The sequence below is a fragment of the Phasianus colchicus genome, chromosome 24, assembly GCF_987193195.1.
Source record: "Phasianus colchicus chromosome 24, bPhaCol1.hap1.1, whole genome shotgun sequence".
Taxonomy (NCBI): domain Eukaryota; kingdom Metazoa; phylum Chordata; class Aves; order Galliformes; family Phasianidae; genus Phasianus; species Phasianus colchicus.
The window spans coordinates 5,204,437-5,224,708 of NC_143459.1; the positions used below are offsets into that span (position 1 = coordinate 5,204,437).

Sequence of the window (20,272 nt, forward strand, 5' to 3'; positions counted from 1 at the left end):
GCACGGATGGGAGAGCCGTGAAGTCACAACCACGTGTGTGCACACATCCGTCTCTGTGCGGTAGAATGATGGCTCTGAGCAAATAGATCTGTGTGTTCCAAAGGTGGAACAAAAAAGTGGCTCTGCAGTTTTGGAGCCTGGGAGGGGTTTCATTCCCCCCTGCCCATCTTTCTCCATGCTCCCACCAGGCTCCTGCAAATCCTGTCCAGCCCCGAGCCAGACAGGGAACGCAGGGGCTCATCCTTGGCCATGCAGTGGTTTGTGAATTAATGGCCATTCCCAGGAGTGGTGCTTCCTCACTGCATTTTACCACCTTCACTTTTGGGCTGCTGCAGGGAAGGCAGTGCCCAGGAGCAGGGGCAGCCTGCTATGCCCTGCTGCTCACCTGTTTGTGCTCCAAACCCCCACGGGAGCAGCTGTCCATGGGATGCAACAGATGGGTGCTGCTCCATCCCATGGGGCGCAGCTTTGTGCTCCTCTTCTTCAGCAGAGCTGCGGCGGGCGCAGTGCATTCTGCTGCAGGGCATTTCCTGAGAGCCATTAAAGGAAGATGGGTAATTAATACCTTCCATGCATGAGGAACCCCACGAGGAAGGAGAGGAGGAGGGCAGGCGGTGAGGCAGGGGGTCCCACAGCCCCTGGTGCTGTTTGGAGTCCCAACACCTCGTGGCCATGCTGTGAGCAGCCAATTCCCACACCTGAGCCCCCCAACCCACCCCAGTGCTGCTCCTGAAGCCATATCCATGCGTATTGTACAGACATTCTAGATCTATTTTATTTTCTGTCAGCACAGTGTTGTGGGAACCTGGCAAGAGCCAGGATGTGGCCATTAGAACAGCTTCAGGACTTCGGTTATTTTGCATTTTCCTCTTTAACTTGTGTTTTCTGCAGACTGGAAAGTAACTGATGGAGTGCAAACGTTCAGCACTGCCCTACTGAAAGCCGTCAGACACGGCTTGGCTGAGATCATCCAGCAAGGAGAGGTGCCTTACTGTCAGCACATGCTGTCAAAAGCCCTTTGATAATTTGCTGAGCAGCAGCAATTCCCATCTTCAGAAGCTGCAGAGCTCTGAGAGCCTGAGATCCTTGGGAATGCAAAAGGGGACTCTGAGAGCAGGCAGTGCTGGCAGTGGGGATGGTGTCTGCTCCCAGCTGTGCCCCCGGAGCTGAGGTGCCCCACAGTGGGGCTCACATTCTGACTTTTGCACTGGACCAAAGCAGTCCTTCGCATTACCAACAACTGCACTTGAAGGGATGAGGAAGCTCAGGCTGCTCCAGCATTGCAAACCACCACTGCAGTCATGATTCTTTCCCCATTGAGCATCATTTCGTCCAGCACATCAGCTTGCTGCACCTCCAAAGCCAGCCCACGCCTTGCTTCCCTGCTCAGCACCACTCAGCAGATGCAGCTGGTGGCTGCAGCACATCCTGGCAATCACATCTGCACACCCACATCCCCATCTCACCGACTTTATCTCCTCATCTCTGCCCCGCTCACCAGGCAGGCTTCAACCCGGAGTGAAGGTCACAAGTTCCTGAGCCAAATGGAATTCCAGGAGAGCAGATTGCGATTGTTTTAATTAAAGGAGAGGGGGGAGGAGGGAGGAAACCCTCCGACAATTCCCCGTGTGAAGATGGAGGTACAGAGAGGGCTGAAATTGACTTTATAAAGGAATGTGAAAACGCGAATGTCGGATGATTGACAAATAAAGGGCACTCTCCTTTGATTTAAATATGCTCCTCGTTTGTGCAGAATATGCTAATTTATACATTGCCTAAATAGCCAGTAGCTATTGTCTGTAAAACCACATCAGATCAGGGCAGCAGGGCAGTTAATGTACTGGCTGGATGTTCCGGCTGGTCAGTGAAGCGATCCCAGCTTCCTTCCACTGCCTCTGAAACCCTAAATGGAATAGCTGAGCTGTAAAAAAAACGCCGGGGGCATAAACTGAAGCTCCCTCTGCCCGCCTGCAATGGCACAGGGCTCTGCTCCCCACCAGGACCCCCAACCCCAGGGTTTTATCCCCCCACAGGGTCCTGCCGCAGCTCAGCTGGGCTCTGAGCCCCCCGTGCCTGGATGCAGAGCCAACACACAGCAAAGCGCAATGATCCCAAACCCACACCATCCATCCTCAGCCATTTGTAGCAGCTCTGGCTTGGGCTGGTCACCGGAACAATTTGTAATGCAAGAGGCTTCTAATTAACGAGATTCTGAAGTTAATTAAGGCAATCTTTCTCATCTCGTTTAGATGTTTCCCTACCCAGAGCCCATGGCCGGGTTGCAGCCCTCCTGCCCTGCGCCATTCGTTTCTCACATGCTGTTCCAGCAGGTGACACCCATGGGGACATTCCCTCCTGCCTTTGGGTCAGCCCAGTCAATGGGCACAGCCATGGGCTCCTCCTGCTTCGGAAAGCCTGTCCTGTGATCCCACAGATCGCTCCGGATTAAGTTTAGAGTGATGTGATAAGTGGTAATAATACTGCTGCCTTGCCCCTAATTATTTTCCGTATAATTATGTACCCTCAAGAAACCTTTTAAGTAGCGCTCTCTCATCAGCTCTGGTCCAAGGGATTCGTTTGTTCCAGGAAAGGATCTTCTCAAGGCCACGGCCCTCGTTAGCCTCTACCAGCGAGGGGTGGGCAGGGTGTGCAGCTCAGCCCCAACGTGGTCTGATGGCAGCAGGAAGCACCAGGCTAGGAAAGAAGCCTGGAAATCCGCTGGGCAGGATTGGTGAAAGGCTTGGAGCTGCAGTGTGTTGTCAGATGGTCGCACCCTGTGCTGTTTTAATCCCACAGAAGTGCTCTGGTTGTGATGGGTAGAAGGAGAGGGTTCAGACCTTGCCTCGATGGTCATTTCAGGGGCAGCCCTATGGGATTTCCCATAAAACCAAACTAGCCTTGGCTGCGTTTCCTATAAGTCAAAACACACTGCCCTCCCATCCCACCACTGCAGTTTCCTGCGTGCCCACAGCCAAATCCATCCTGCTGCGATCCCCCCCCTCCTGCAGCATCCTCACAGCAAAACTCATGGAATCACAAACCATCAAATTAGCCGAGTTGGAAGGGGCCCATAAGGACTATCGAGTCCAATTCGGTTTGTGGGTTTTAAGCAATTTGTGGTCTTATGAGAACCTGTATAAATGGACGCCTCCCCAGCATCGTTGGGCACACATTTAGAAGTCTACCTGGATGGTGATGCTTCAAAGACTCTCCTGTGCCTAATGGGATATCAGAGGATTACGTCTGGTGAGGGCAAACCAACATCACTTGAGCATCAGGCAGGGAGCAGTGCAGTGTGTGGCCATGCCTGGGTCTCCAAAATCCCTTTGGGAAAGGCAGGGCTCCATTGGAAGTCAGCACCCAGCCCTCTCCATGCACCCCATCTCCCCACTGCAGCCCTGCAAGCCAAGGGTGAGCTTCCAAGGAAAGTTGCCTCACTGAAATAGTTAATGGGAAGCGATTCCATCCCCCAGCTCTCCCCCAGCTCACCACCCCTTGGAAAAAAAAAATCAGAATAATAATTAAAAGATGCCTAGAAACGCTCTTGGAAGAGCATAAATTCTGAAGATGAAAGTAAATGATTAAAATAATTAAATACTTCAAGTTGACAAGCAGAAGCAGAATCTTGCCAACGGACATTTGTCGGTAATTAGTTAATTAATCCTAACACAAATTATAAGCCATAACAAACCAGTCAGGCTGAACGCAGCCGGCTGTTCAGAATTAAACTTAGAAAAATAGGGAGTGAGGGAAAGAAGAAAGAAAAGTTTTCAGGTTCTTGTGGGCTCTGGGCAGATGCTGCGTCCCTTGGGATGAATGGCTGGGATGGGACAGGGCTCATGGCCCCCCACTGCCCCCCAGGGCTTCTGGGGGTGATGGATGGAGCATGGGTGGGGAATAGGGGTGTGCAGGGCTGTGCTCCCCCAGCAAGAGCACGGAGGATGGGACAGCTGGAGCAGTGCGGATCAGGACTTGGTTCTTCCACCCTTTATCCATGAGTAAGTGCACAGCAAAGGCTCCTGAGCTCCGCATCCAGCTTTGGTGCTGATGCTGGTTGCGCTCTGATTCGGGATTTGTTTGCAATATGAGCTGGGAAGGCAGAGAGGGACAGCAGTGCAGATGTCCCCACACCATGCACACAGCCAGCAGGGACCAAACTGCCGGCAGGGATGCCAAAAGGTTAATGAGCTGCAGGCTGATTTCTCACCTCTGGCCACCTTGGCTCAAGACCAATTTTCAGCCCTAGATTGAGTGAGCCCGAGGACCCACAGCAGGGCACAGTGGATGACAGCTGATGTGCAGGAGTGGGGCTGGGGGGCACGAAGGGTTGAGCCTCTCCCACTGCACAGAAAGGCACGTGAGCAGGGATGGAGCTGGTGCTCCCACAGAAGGGAGCACCCATGGCACACGTGGACCCTTCAACCTGCCAGAAGGGTGCACCTACAGAGTGAGCATGCTCTACATGCCTTACCCATTGACCAGACAAGGAAAACTTCAAACTGCAGACATGCCAGCCTCAGCTTCTCTGTCCCCAATCCCCTCCAACACACGTGCAGCAGGCGCCTGCTTGCCCTAACATCCATCCACAGCCCCACTGCAGAGAAACTGCTCTAAGTGTTCTGCATTATGTGAGCTCTGACCTTCAGAGGGGAACAGAAGGAATATTTTCCCCCCGGAGGCTAGAGTTGTCAGTGAAATGTCTGTCTTCCTTAATAATTTCAATCCGGGTGACAGGGGACAGGGCATTTTGCTCTGAACGAACGTACTGTAAAAACTGTCAGATGGAATTTGTCTCAAGAAGCAACATTTCTATCTATTCGGGGTCATAATTGCAGGCAGCTTCTGACCTGTGGAGCAGCACATTTTTCTCAGCTGAAAAAAGGATCCTAAAATAGGTGGTTTGGGTTTCTGCAGAGCTTTGGATTGATGCTAAATGGATTCTAACAAGCAATGGAGATCTCCAGCAGCAGGCTTTCTTCTTTTGCTTTGTGTTTGTTGGGTTAGTTAGTTTGTTGGTTTTTTTTTTAATCCAGAACAAATCATGCACAGAAGTGATGTAGCAATAAAGCAGGGACAAAAACTGCCATTCTTTGAGCTGGAGTAATGGCCTATTTCAGTCCACATCCTGTCCCCTCACTGCCCACCTCTCTGCATTTCCTCCTAACTGACATTGTCTTTTAATTAACTCAATAAGTAACCAAAAGGGCAATTAACCAAAGGAGTATTATGATAATTTGCTTATGCCTTCCCCACTTATAAAGCAGGGGAAACAGTAAGAAAAGTAATAACTCAGTGACCAGCAAGAATTCAAGCAGAAGGACGGAGCAGGGGGAGGCTTCTCTGGATGCTGCTGCCTATAAATCTCCCCCAATACCAAAGAAATCTCTGTTTGTTTTGTTAGACATTCTGATTCCTTGATTTGTGCCTCCTCAGTGGGGGACAAAAGCCCTTGCAATAACTTGAAGCAGATTTTCTTCTTATGGTTTAATTTTCCAATTAGCAACGGTTATGAAGCGGATGATGGGATGATGCTGCTGGACCCCGCAGAGCCATGCAGGGATGGGTCACCCCATTCAGGACCGGACGTCTTCTTGGCATTGCCAGCATGGCTCTGCAGAGCTGAGCTTTTGCAATTTCAGCCTGCAAGTGCCAGGACTGTGAGCAGCCACTATGACAGCGCAATGGGCTGATAAGGAGGCTCCAGGAATAGGAAAAGTGGAGAAAAACCACTGCTGGTGTCCTGGCTGCAAAGCAGCGAGCAGACTGAGCCAGCAGTGAGTGGGTGGTGACTGCAGGGCCTCAGCTGCTCTTGGAATGTTCTCACCTGCAAGATCAATCCTGGCAGAGACACAGGCCAGTGCTAATCAGCTCTGTTAGTGCAGCAGGTCGCATCCATTTTCACCTGCATGCTGCAATCGATGCCCCGCTCTTCCCATCACAGGCAGAGGGCAAACACAGCCCAGAGCAGGGGCTGCAGGTTTGGTAGGAGCCAGGAGGAAGGAAGTTTTGCTCCCTGCAAACTGGCCTTGGTCCCAAAACTGCTTGGGAACTGCAGGAAGGGAACTGTGCAGGGTTTGTCTGAAAGCAGAATCTGCTTACATGTACATGTTTAGGCCCACAGAAAGATGGCTCAAGGAGATCCGTGGAGCCCAGACAGAGAGATTAGTAACAAAGCTCCATGTAATCCTGGCAGGGTTCACTGCGGGGTTGTGGGATCCAGCAGCATGCTTCAGCAGTAGAGAGGAGCTCAGTGAATCAGGGCAGCCCTATTTCCATCCATACCCCGCCCTGTGATCACCACTAAATCACTTCTTTCTGTACTTCATTTCCTGCACCTGACATAGCAGGGACACGAGGTTCCCTTTCTTCTCTGGCAAGCTCTGAGCTCAAAGCAGGAAACCTAATCTAGGTGGCACAGCAATTGCAGCATCATTTACTGATGCTGTATTGAAACAGATGACCGCAAAGGGTAAAAACCAGTGCAAAAAACACCAAACAATCTGAGAATGCAAAAACCCTTTCTGTACCACAGTCACACGTCACATCACAGCCCAAAGCTGGAAGAAACAGGGATGCCAGCAGCCAGGCAAATAGCAGTGGTCTGGGAGCTCAGAGAGCAGCATGTGCTCCTGGCCGAGTGACTGTAGATTATCACAACTCTGCACCCTGGGCACATGCAGACCAAGGACAGACCCTGCAGGGAAGCTCAGGAAAGCACTCCACTGTTTGTAAATGTCAGGAGCATGCTAAGTTTGCCAAGCATCAAAATGAGAACCAGACACCCGTTAAGAGCAATTGCAGCCAGGGTAGCAGACACTGGCAGGGCAGAGCGTGAAGCCTGACCAGGTAGAAGTGAGCTTGTTGTGCAGGAATAACAACTGCATCATCTCATGGACAACGTGCAGAGGGGTAAAAATAAAAAAAAAAATAAAAAAGGAGTGGGAAAGAAAATAAGCTGCTGAAAAGTTTGCAAAGCTGACATATATTTACAGGCACTGGCTTTTTCCAGCTGTTGATGCAATGACTCGCCTGCTCAGGTCCAGGCTTTCTGCTGGAGCAATCAGCACCTGGTAAAAAGACTGACAATTTCCTCTGCACATATCACCTTACATTAGGAAGCACTGGTCAGCCGTGTCACTGCAGGAGATGAGCAGTGGCTGCCCAGCCCACAGCTGGTGTGAGCCGCAGCACTCAGCGCCTGTGCCTCAGCACAGTGTGGGTACAGCCAGCGTGGGCTGGGCTGAGGACTTTGGTAATAACTTCATTGTTTTATAGGCTTTCCCATATGGCTAACTACTTCGTGTAGAAAACGTGACAGCTGTTCATCCTTACCAGCTTTTCTAGCTACCTTCCGGCCATCCCATTTTTCCTACTCTTAGCTAGCCTGTCCCTCTTGAGTTTTCACCACATGTATCTCTGCACTGGTTTGCTGTAGAGCAGTTCAGTTACAGCTGCTTCCTTTTTGCTGGGTGATCTTTCTCACCAAGGACATGCAGCACACACACACATACAAATACACTTAACAATTAAAAAAGCAAATGCACATTCAATTTTAAGACCTACTACAGGTTGGAGAAATTCCTTTTAATAGTGGAAAATATTCCCCAAATTCTGCTAGCCAGAGATGCCTCGCTTCCCTCCTTACACCCATGTCATGATGCTGGGAGTGCCTTCACCCTGGGAAGAGAGGTAGGTGTATACAGTACATATGCATGCATCCTAACCAGGGAAATTCAATCTGTCAAGAAAGTTCAATAACAATGTTAACATTTAATTGCACCCTAGGGCCCAATGAAAATCAACAAGAAAGGTAACTGTTGATTTTTTGTTAACCTTCTCTTAAAGAGGTCTCAGAAAATCACTGTTAAGTTCAACAGGTTGGCTGTGTGCACGCATGCAGTAAGATCTATAGGGGAAAATGTGTTTAAAACTATAGGTTGGATCCACACAGAAAATACTTAAGCACTGGCAAAGAGCTCGGCCATTGTTAGGTAAAAGAAAACATCCTGTTTTGATTTACGCACGCAGCACTCAATTTAACAAGTGTAGCTACAGGCAATTGGAAAACAGTCAAAATGGTGAATTTGCTGCTTACACTCATTTATACTGTTTCCTGAAGACAATTCGCTGTTGCTTCTTGGCATGTTTAGTACTTTTTAAACCACACAAAGGTTATGCCCAGTTCTCGTAATTACACAGTGACTTTCTTGGTATAGGTACAGTTGGGCATTTGCCATGCGCTGTAGCATCCAGAATTTTATGTCCTGGGGCTGCTTCCTTTACAGCAACCGTGGGATTTTAATGCTTCGGTGGCCCCTTTCATTGGCGTGGGGCTGGGTCTTTGTGGAGCTGCACTTAGCTCACATGTTTGACGGGCTCAGGCAGTGTCTAATCAATAAAGCATGTGCTAGTGCTCGTCAGGATGGTGCCTGCAGTCAGACAACATCCAGGCAATTAGAGTATTTGTTTTGTTCCTCTTGTTATCAATTACCTACTTTACAACCACACCTGGAAGCTTTTGGGTGCTCGGTGGCCACCTAACACAAAGCACCGAGAAACTAAAATAGGATGGGAGCGGGGAAAAAGAAGGGAACAGCGAGGAGAGCATCTGCTGCTCAGCAGCTGTCAGAATCCATATTCAGCCAAGGGACGAAACAGGGACATTCCATCCAAAGTCCCAGAGCAGAGATCACAGAGCTCTGAAGCTACCATCAGATCAGGAAATCAGCAGACACATCTGCAGCTTGGGAGTTTTCCCCCAGTGTTTGGCATGTACATATCAGCAAGGAAAAAATTCCTGCGTTAGCTCAGTAGGTGAATCAAGCCAGGGCTTGTCTCTGTGGCTGCGGGGGTTTTGTGTGGGATGGGGCTGGCAGTGGGGCAGGGACAGCCTGAACTCGCTCATGGCTACCAGCTGCACAGCACGCAGTGCAGGAGCAGCAGGGAGCCGAGGCCAGGGCTCAGGCTTGGCACTGCCAGCCACTACTGACACAGAAAGATGGGCAGTGAATAAATCCCCGTGCTGCTGCTGGAGGGCCTTCACCGCCTCTCTTCACAGTTCAGCTCCCTTTGAACGCGCAGATCAGAGGCTGCGGCAGCATCAGGGTTTCATTTCCAATGCATTTTGTGCCCAAAAACAGCTGCCTTGCAGGACAGGGTTTGGAACAGCTTCCTCTCCTTTTGGACCTCCACAGAGTTTCAGTTCCAAGCAGTGCCCTCTGCTCCAGGGCACGCAAGCCAAGCCAGCTTGGTTTTATCCCACAAAGCACATGCAGCAGAAGCTGCCCTATTACAACTCAGTTTCCCACCTTTCTTTGAGACTGTGCTTTGCAAGCATGCTTTTTAATAAAGAACAAGACACACTTTGGCTGGTAGCAGCACAAACACCCCAATTTACGTGCACAGAGGCCCAGATTTGCCTGAAGCCTCCACCATCCCTATGGCACAGGAGAACCAAACCGCGGAACGCAGAGCACAGACCATGCCCTGCAAAGAACCCATTGGGCGCTGACAGAGCAACCCAAATAACGCCCCAACGCACCCAGGGGCTGCTCCCTGCTCATCGAGATCAGTTAGCAGAGATAATTAGGGCAGAGGCCATAAAGCACATCAGCACCCATCGCACCCCGCCTCCCCTCAGGCGCCGACAGACGCCCGGCGCGACGCGCGCACCCCCACGTGACTCCCGCCCTGTGCTCTCGCGAGATGTGACGTCATCACACCGCGCCGGCGCATGCGCGGTGGCGGCGTTTTGGAGGCGGCGGCGCATCGCTGTGTCACGGCGCGGGCGGCGGAGCGCGGCCGCCATGGAGTACCTGATCGGTATCCAGGGCCCCGACTACGTCCTGGTGGCTGCCGACACCGTGGCGGCTTCCAGCATCGTCCAGATGAAGCACGGTGAGGACCGAGCGGAGCTGCCGCTGTTCCGGGTTGCCGCTCGCTGGGCCCGGCCTTGTTCCCCTGTGCTGCCGGGGGCTGCCAGGCCCGCGATGTGCGGCACCGCGCTGTGAGAGTCTTTAATTCGGGTCTGATTCCCGTGAGGAGCTGCCGGCTCGGAGCTCTGGTCTCGCAGGACTGCGTGCTCTGTGTAAAGCCGGCACTCTGTGCCCGCTGGTGGCTGTGTTTGCTTAAGGCTTGAGGTGAACGTCGCTTGTTGGCCCAGGCATTGCTGTGGGGCTGCGTTGGGTGATCCGGAGGAATAATGAGGGCAGGAGGAAGGGCTTGGTTGGAGCTGTATCCCTGCTAAAGGGCGTTTCGTGGGGAAAAGGGGATATTGGAAGTAAGAGCAACTCGAGGTGTGTGAATTGCTGCGGTATCTTTTTAGCTTCTTGATGTGGGAGAACACCTAGGGAGTTCTGAAGCCTTTGAAGTTCTTAAAATTGGCTTTTTCTGCCTGCTGTTGTAGTAATGTGGGCTAGGACTGTGTGCACAAGGTGTAGCAGCCTTAATCCAAGCCCTGCATTCTAGAACGTTACCAAAAAAGCTGTAAGTTGATGTATTGATAAACTTTCTATAGAATCCTCAGTTTTACAGCTAGTGGTGCTCCTGCCTAAAGCTGTATTTCACTTCAGATCTTCTTGTTTCTTTTGCCTAGACCACGATAAAATGTTTAAGATGAGTGAAAAGATCTTGCTGCTGTGTGTGGGCGAGGCTGGAGACACTGTGCAGTTTGCAGAATACATCCAGAAAAACGTTCAGCTCTACAAAATGCGGAATGGTGAGTGAAGGAGTCTGGTTATCTATAGCCCTACTAACCTGTTTTTAACATTAATGGCAACTTTTAAGGAAGATATCCATTATATGCCAGCTGTTAGCAGCTTTCCTGATGTATGTCGCTGAGAAATTCCAGCTATGTGCTTGCAGTATTTAACTTTTTCAAGCTGTGTGTTTGAATGCTCTGTACACCTATGAGCTAACTGGACTTTGAGGGCTCTTTGCATGATTTTCTCTGTAACTGTAGCTTTCAGAATACAATGGGATTAAACAGATTAAATGGTGTATTACTTTGATATTAAAGGATTAACTTATTATTTCCAAAATCAGTGATTTAGGCTAGATATTAGGAGGAAGTTTTTCACCCAGAGGGTGGTGAGGCACTGGAACAGGTTGCCCAAGGAGGCTGTGGATGCCCCATCCCTGCAGGCATTCAGGGCCAGGCTGGATGTGGCTCTGGGCAGCCTGGTCTGCTGGTTGGTGACCCTGCACACAGCAGGGGGTTGGAACTGGATGAGCGTTGTGGTTCTTTTCAACCCAGGCTGTTGTATGAAATTATCTCTATAAAATTACCTGTGAAATAATATGGGAAATCATTGAGTTAAATGTGTATATGATTTTTTTTATCAAATATGTGTTTCTCCTCCAGGTTATGAATTGTCTCCTACTGCAGCTGCAAACTTCACACGACGAAATCTAGCTGATTACCTTCGGAGTCGAGTGAGTAATAAGCAAAAGATTTTGGCCAAAACTTTTTGGAGACCATTTCCATTTTAAAGTACTAGGGTCTGAAGGTGTTGGCTTCTTTATTTGTGTATGAATTCACTTGGAAAAGACATTTATTAAAAAAAAAATATTTATTTGCATATTCAGAAAGGTTATCGGGTGTTGATAACTGATACAACTGTGGTCTTAAAATTTCATCTTTGGGCCTAATAAACATTTTGTTACAAACACTAAGTACAGCTAAGTGAATTAAGCCTCTTTAACATCGAGATAAGGTTGTTAGTTTTCATGCAAATGCACTGAATCCGTTTAATCTTCTTGGAAAATGATTTAATAGAGCAAAGCTGTTTGATGTGCTTAGCAAAACAAGTCCCTTTTGTAAACAGCAACACGAGGCTTTCAGGAAATGTGAAATCCAAGTTGAAGCTTTATATTTTTTTTCTCAAGTTACTGAACTGTAATTACTGATTTTTCTCATGGTAATTTTTTTTCAAAGTATTGCTAATAAATGCATCCTGTCAGTGATTCTCCAGCTGTCATGCTGGGATACCCTTTGAAGCACAGTGAAGTCAGAACTTCTGTTTGTCTTTCATCTTGTTTGGCTGTATGCAAGTCAGTGTCCTTGGATGTGTGCTTTCCAAATTTGATAAACGGGCGTAACGCATGTTGAAATAAATCTGTTATTTCCCCAGGAGAAAAGGCTTAATTCTTCTTGTAAAATGTTCTAATGTTTTCAGGAGGGGCAGACAGACTTCTAAAGATCCAAGGTTAGGAATTACTTGCTTAGCATTCTTCCCAATGTGTTGCATAAAACAAAACAAGAGCAAAGAGGATATTGAAAATGAAGTTGAACAAATCTGTCAGGGATTGGACATGGGTAAATGAGGTTGGTGCTTATTCCAGCAGTTTACTTCACAGGCTTGAAATCATATTTTACATGGCACATACAGCCCCCTTTCAACATCAGCTTTATTGCTGAGCATTAGGCATGTGTCGGGTGAGGCACAGAGCTGTGCATTGAACTCATCTGTAGGAGCAACCTGATGGCAGTGTTCTCTTTTCTGATGTGGAGGACAGCTGAAGGTATCAAATTTTTAAGTTAATCAAGCTTGTAGAGCAAATCAGTGCACTAACTCATTTGGGTCCTTGTGTTACACAGGTGAGGCAATACTGAATATCCTGCCTGTGTGCAGAAGCAACCATTTCATAATAGGATTTAAATACCACTAACGAGAGTAATTTAGCAGAGGTTTTGGCATCCTTAGCTGGCAGCATGTGGCATGATGTGGCACTGTCTTCTGTGCCACATCCCTTGGGGCCTGATCCCTCCCCGTGCCTCTCCTGCTTCCTGAGCCCCTGCTTGTCTTCCAGCTCACCTGCTCCAGATGGGCAGCACAGTGGGGAGGACACTGGCAAAGGCAGATGTGTTTATTTACTGGAGACAAAATGCTGTGCTGTTGCAGATGGCAGTGCCCCAGAGCAAGTGGTGCACTCTGACACTGTCACACTACAGTGATCTCTGTTCTGAGAGCTCTTTTTCTTTAAACGTAGCACGTCGTGACTTCGTGTGCATTTAGAATTTGATTATACAAACCTTGCCATCAGAACTTTTTTCCTATTTTTGTGCCTTTTTTTAATTGATGGGATACAAGGATTAACACCAGTATCTGTTCAAATTGCTCGTAGGATTCCTGGGAGCTCCTAAGTGAATTATGTGGATGATAAAAATGTTCTAGGTTCTTCTCTATGCTGTCTAGTTTGATTTGATTTATATTTGCAGATGAGCCACTACTAATATGAATCTCTTCAGCGTAGTTACCTTCATTTCTGACAGTTTGAGTGTATAGCACTGCTAGCTTTTTGTTGCCCTGCAATGTATTGTCTTTTTAATAGTACTGTTTCACAGTTCAAAATCTGCTCCACCCTATTGAGGGAGGTTGTGTTTCCCCTGCTTTTCTCCACATCTTATTAATAAATACTCTCTGGAATAAATGTCTGCTGTCAGGCAGTGCTTTCACTTGTGAGCTTTACTTTCTGAGTAGAAACAGAAGCATGAAAAATGGAAGGGGAAAACAAATAGTGTTAACCAGCTGGGTACAGTGAGGCATCTGTGCAGTATTACATTTATGTTGATAAATTTTGAAACCATTCTAATTAGAGTGTGGTCGCTGCTTTAGCCAAGCTCTCAAGCTTTAGCAAAGCATGCAGACATGAAGCTGTTGCTGGAGTAGAAATAGGTTGTATTTTGAAGGAAATGGTTAGCTTTCTTCTATTCACACAGCCAGTGATGCACAAAGTCTTGTAATAAGGATGTTACATGGATAGTACAACTTATTTCTTACATTACATTCCCAGTGCTGAGGACATTGCTCTAGGTGATGGGCACGTGTGTCAGATCTGTGGTGTTCTTGCAAGTCATAATCAGCTTCATGCAGGGCTTTATAATCTAAAGCAGTGTCTGCAGGGAGCTGCTTGTTTTTCATTTGTGAAGCAAATCTAGATGCTTCATTTGGAGCCTGTTGGCTTTTAAATAGGTGAGTGGTGCTACAGTTCCCCTTCCACTGGTGCCTCCAGGTTGGCATTTGATTCAGTAGGTGAATCAGTGTAATATGTTGGACCTACTATTGAGTGTGCATGGTGGTGGGGAGCAGGAAAAATACCCCTCTGCCCCTCAAACCCTTTGACGTTCAACTTCTTGTTGGGTTGTGATGCTGTGTTTAATTATAGGTGATAGGCTCTGGCCTGAGTCCAAGGAAAGGCTGTCAGTTCCTCTCTCCTTGTCCACGCTTGGCAGGATGCTTCCTCACGCCCACCTTTCTCCCTCCCCCTTGCTGTGACTTTGGCTTCCGCCAGATGTCACACCACTGCCTGTCGCAGCCCAGCCTCCTGAGCCTGTTGGTTTGGTGTATTTATCACAGCTGTTCTCTTCAGCTGTAAGTTCTGAAGAATTTCACACGTGCCTTAATTGCTGTAGTTATTTTAAATCAAACAGCATAAAGTGCAAAGCTACTTGCGGCGAGAAATTTAGCCTCTAATGGCAAATCTGGGGGAGCTGCATTTATCCTGGAGTGACAGCAATGCCGTGTGTTTGGTAACCCTTTAGTCTCAGCAGTATTCTGAAGAGCTTAGGGCAGTGGGCATGGGTTTAGTTTGGAATGGAGCCTTGGAAATGGAGGAATGTTCACTTAACTGTATTAAGTTCCACTTAACTGTAGGTGATTCTGAGTATTTGCACCTTACTGCACTGTGAGCATGAATGTCACTGTTTGAGGGTGTGAACTGAGTCCTCCTGTACTCCTGTAAACTCAACAGAAAGGCTTGGTGTATGAGAATACTTTCATTTATCATGGAAGTAATAAATAGATCATGTATTCTAATGTTTAGATCTACCTTTCTTGAGTAATAGCCCAGGTAACAATTTATTTGCATTTAAGTTGTCTCAGCCCTTCAGTAGGAGAGCATACAACTGAAAAATAGCTTACAGATTGGAGTCTGTACAACACCATTTGTTTATTGTTGAGTGTCTCACATATGCCAGTGTTGGTAATTCAGAGTCACACAGTGATTTGAGTGATCTTGTGTCACGGCTTTTAAATATCAGCTTGTGTGATGTTGGAGAACAAATAAAATGCAGCCTAATTAAATGACTACAGCTGCATAGTTACTGGTTACAGATACTCTGAAATGCTTTAAGATTAATGTACATCATGGTGATGTAGTGTTGCAGCATCTTAGTCAATTTTAAATGGTAACAAACCAGTTCCTTAGAGCTTTGTGTGATCAATTTAGCAAAATAGTAAAGATTAAGTTTGGTACATGCAGTAAAAAATTAATTGCCAATTAAGGCTGTGCAACACTGTATATATCTGTTCACGCTGCACCATTTATAAGCTTTCATGTGTGCTAAAATGGTCTCTGGTTAACAGTAGCGTGACTGAGAAAAGAGCATATTAAATTAACAGAAGTTCTTACAGACTGCAGAATGCTCACATTGTGCTCCCTTGTTGACAGTAAAAATTGTCAACTTTTATGTTGAAGTTAATCACGTTTTCACAAAAAATTCTTAAAGTTTTCATTTTGTTTGAATGTACCATGAAATCTTAAAGGGAAAAAAGGGCAGAATTTTACTTTTTGTTCTGCATGTTGTAACACCAGGAGACTTAATCTTTTCTGATACTGAAGTCCAGCATCTCCTGCAAAGAGTGTAGATGTCAATTGCTAGTCATTTTATCATAAAGAATTGCAAAACCAGCTGTGCTGCTATTCTGCATGACAATTAAGATTCAAAACCTTGTGTGTGGCTGCTCTGACAAAGTGGTGTTTCTGTTTGCAGACCCCTTACCATGTCAACCTTCTCCTGGCTGGCTACGATGACCACGAAGGTCCTGCCCTTTATTACATGGATTACCTTGCAGCTCTGGCTAAAGCTCCTTTTGCAGCACATGGATATGGTGCATTCCTTACCCTCAGCATCCTGGACCGCTATTACAAGCCAGGTAAGTGGAGCCTGCAGAGAGACAAGTTCTCCCATTGTTGATTAATAACTTAGAGGCTTAAAGAGTGAGTTTGGCATGTACAGAGCCAGGTGGTCCGTCACAACTGCTGTGCTGCTGCAGGTTTAAACTTGACTGTTAGCCTAAATGTGGCTTTGAAGGTTGCCTTCTGCTTTTGCTGAAGGGGTCAAGTGAAACTAGACAGTCCTTACTATTTTCCTATTTGAAGCATAGTGATCTGCAAGTGAAAGAAGTTCCAGTTTCACATAGAACACGACTGGACTTTTCTAGACAGTTTACTGTTAGTAGTTTTTAATAAATAGCATTTTATTTTCTACTTGTTTCATGCTATGACATGGGTATTCCAGAATATTGGTCTCCAGAGTGCAACCCCCCATCTTTTTGCTCCACATTTTGGATTGGTTTCATTTGTGGTGCATCAGAAATACAGGGGTGAAAAGACTTTCCTTCCTAACAAGGTTATGTCAGAACTCTGTAGGTCAGCTGGCACAGTAGTTGATTGTAATTGTGTATGCTTGTAGCTGTCTAAAGTCTTAATTTTAGATTCGTGCTCCATCCCTATTTGAGGAGATGTAAAAAGCTGGAACTGTAATTAATGACATCTTTGACTTCAGCTACAAAACTGCTTTACTCCTTACTGTGTGCAAAGCTGAGTTTGTTCTCACAGTGAATTCGTTCACTTAGCAATCCTTCCATGTATCTGCTGCAAGAAAAGCAGCTGTAGGATGGCAATTTTATTTTAATGGGAGCTCTTTTAACTGAACAGTGAATGTGAGTCAGGAACAAAAGCTTTAGAAATAAGATCCACGGAGCTTAGCTGCTTTCTAGCAATGTCCTTTACAAATGATAGTACCACATTTTCATCACTCCTTGTGAAAAGAGGAAAAGCAGTAAACGACAATAGGTTGTCATGGCTTGCCATCCCTATCCAGTGCTGGATTTTATCCTAATGTGTGAGAATAGCAGGGGCATCACACACGTGCCTTTCCCATTATTAAAACTAATACCCAGCAGGGAACATAGCACTAAAACCAATCTCCGCCTACTGTCACTGACTTGCAGCCGGCTGTGGACAGATGGAGCTGATTTAAAACTGTAATAAACTTGAGGGGAGAGGGGAGGCTGGACTCCTCCAAAGCCTGCTCCCTGGCCATGGGAGGCAAAATTCCGTCATGCTTCCCATTCAGTGGAACAAATCGATTCTCAATGGCTTGTTGCAGTGTGAGTGCTTCAGCTCAGGGCGTCCTCAGTACATCTGGAAAGTGTTTTCTGTGAGCTGGGAAGTAGAGTTTTTGGTGCTCAGCTGAAAAGTTGTTTAAATTTAATAAAGTTTCTGTTGAGAGAGATGGCCTCTAATTAAATCAATCTGGGGATGTTTTCTTTCAGGTATCACACGTGAGGAAGCTGTGGAGCTCCTAAAGAAATGTCTAGAGGAGGTGAGTTGCCAAAGTTGGGTCCTTGTGATCCTGAGAAAGGAATGTTTGTTTGCATTCATTTGCTGGTATTTTCCTGTTCCTCTTGTCGCATATTTTGCTCTCTTTGCCAGAAGGGATAATAAATGCACATTGACCAGATGTGGAATAGCTACTGAGGAAAAGGATTTGTGGGCGCTTGCGTTGTCTTAGCATGGTTCATGTCCTCCAGAACATAAACTTTAAGCTTAATTGCTTTTCTTTACTTGTGCTTCTTTCATGCTTAGCATAATATTGATACAGACAGTCTTTGACTTTCTTTTATGTTGCTTCTGAATGTAATGCAAGCATCCCTCTGTTACTTGTGTTACACATAACTAGAAGATACTTCTCTTGCAGCTTGTGAAGTGATATCTAAGTCTAATTGGGGTGAAGATTTGACCTTAAAGTTCATAATCTGTTTTAGTGTAAATGTATCATTTTGGACTCCAAGGCTTTTATTGAAGGAGAATATTCTCTGTCCTTGTCTTTGAGATTGAATTTAATATCATTGGGAAGAAGCAACTAGGGAAACATTAGGAAGACTTGTCCTAACAAAGTTCTATTTAAATTCTTTTTGATGCCTACAGTGCATCCTAAGTTACAGCCTGCTGTCTTCCTCCTTAAATGTCTTCCATGCTCACAGACTTTTGTGCTTTGAATCTCTGGTCTAACATGGATGATATTATAGCAAAATTGTACTATATGTTTCCTGAGCTGTGAAAATCACCCTAGTTCTAGTGACATTAAACATTAGCAACAAGAACAGGATGGAAATTCTGATGAGCAACAGCACATCCCTTAAGTAACACTATTCTGTTCTGTTTAAGCTGTGAATTAATCTTACTTCCTTTGTCTTTGTCTTTTGAACAGCTTCAGAAACGTTTCGTCTTAAATCTGACTTCTTTCAATGCCCGATTCATTGACAAGGATGGCATCCATGAAGTGGACAATGTACCCCTTCTAAAAGCGTTGTCTTAACCCCTGAGATCTTTCTTCAACAGTCTTTTTTTGTTCAGTTTTTGCTTTTTTAATATTCCTTTGAAGCACCCAAGGCATGTGTACTGTGCTGCGAGATTGAATAAAGGTTGACATTTATGCTAGTTCCATCTTTTGATTCCACTGGTCCTTCCTGGGAGTGTTAAAGTAAATAATTCCTTCCCTTCATCATTCGTGAAGATGAGATGTGATTTGTTGGTAATGGTGCTACGTTCAGATTGCTCCTACACTTATTCTGATAGTTTTTACTGTAAGTTTTCTGATGTGTGGGAAAACTACCATATTTTCTGGAAGAGAATTTGCAGTCATCTTCCTCGTGCTGAGTATTAAAGCTCAGCAAACAGCAGGCAAGTGTTTTGTGCTGAACATACCAGCATCCTATTTCATCTTTCACAGGACTTTACCTCTGCGTTATAAAAATCTGATTTTTCAAAGACTTATTTTTGTTATTCTTCCTTTTGTTATTCTTGGTTTCAATATAATCCAAGTGAAAAGAGAGGTTTTCAATAAACAGAGTGGATTTTAAAACACTAGTTTCACTTTTTTACTCACCTGGATGCTGGGAAAGGATGTTCTTCTGGGACAGTTAGCTTGGAGCTGTGTTATTTAAACATACTTAGCGATTGTGTGATTGTTCTTTTCTTAATTGTCTCTACAAGTTCAATGAAAAGTAATTTCAGCACTTTTCATAAATCCCTGGATTACTCTCAGCTAGCTAGAGCTCCTTCTGTAAGAAAAATCCTTGATATTGTCTGGGTTGTAGGTAGGAGCCTTAAATGATGTTCATGTGGCTGATCCTTAACACTGCCCAGAAGTGATTCTTTTGAGAGAAATTGGGACTGGTTTCCTGCTTGAAATTACACTGTTCAGGTCAGCTATCTCAAACATTCTCTTTGGGTATGTATCTTAAGTTTGGAAAAACAGTCTTGGAAATGGATGTGTACAAGATTCTGTGTGGATTATATTGTGTGACATGATATAACACCTCAGTTTATGTACCTGGGAGAGGTGACCAAGCTAGCAATCCATCTGTCTAAGCTTTTTTTGGCTTGGCTCTGTTTGTGTTTTTAGGGTACTTGCATTTATATCCTCTGTACAGGTGATGTTCAGGATGTGGCTGGGGCACCACTGCTGCTGGTACCATGCATGGGTTTACCCTGAAATCCTGAGTCTGTTGAAGGTAGTAGGCAGAGCTCCATTTCAGTGGATGCAGAATGTACATCTCTTCAGAAAGTTACCAGTTGTAAACCAGGTATTCCTGTGGAGGCTGAGCCTCACTCAGTGTCACAGAATAAACTTGCAGTTCTGGTGCTTTTACTCATCCTGCCTCATAACACTGCCCTTAAATCTAACTCTGAAGTCACATCAGACTATGTAGTCTTCTAATTTTTTCCAGAATCAGTCTAATTATGAACTCTTTCTGTTGTACTCTTGTCTGCAGTTAGTTTTATTTAAAGCCATCATACAACTCTGAAAGATTTCACTGAAACTCTCTGAAGCCTGAAACTGTTTTTGTTTTTTTTTTCTTACTCATAAGTTGTCCTAGCATGATTTTCTCCTGGCAGGTCACATTTAACATGAGTAGTGTTCTACTTTTGTTTTTGAAATCTCACCTCTTCATGTTGTATTAATGTAGTTGTTCAGCTTAATATGCAGCATATCTTATTTCACCACTGATGTTGAATGTTTTTGCAGGTTTTTTTCTCTTTTTCAAACTCATCATTGCAGGGTGAGCTGATGTGATATTTTTGTCACTGCATACCAAAGTTGCAGAGCCTCTTTATTGGAGGCAGTCATTATTTCAGACACCAAAACTGGGCTGTGGTGCTATTAGATCATATTAAAAGTCTGGCAGAAGCTCTGCCTGGT

The 20,272-nt window shown here is 45.8% G+C and overlaps 1 protein-coding gene across 1 annotated transcript; it reads left to right on the forward strand.

Annotated features, from left to right (window-relative positions):
• Positions 1-9,700: 9,700 nt before the first annotated feature.
• Positions 9,701-18,513, forward strand: PSMB2 (proteasome 20S subunit beta 2). Its single transcript, XM_031594849.2, has 6 exons — positions 9,701-9,897; positions 10,595-10,717; positions 11,363-11,433; positions 15,773-15,935; positions 17,340-17,389; positions 18,278-18,513. Exons 1-6 carry the CDS (start codon positions 9,807-9,809, stop codon positions 18,383-18,385), a joined length of 606 nt encoding a protein of 201 aa, XP_031450709.1. The 5' UTR covers positions 9,701-9,806; the 3' UTR covers positions 18,386-18,513.
• Positions 18,514-20,272: the final 1,759 nt, after the last annotated feature.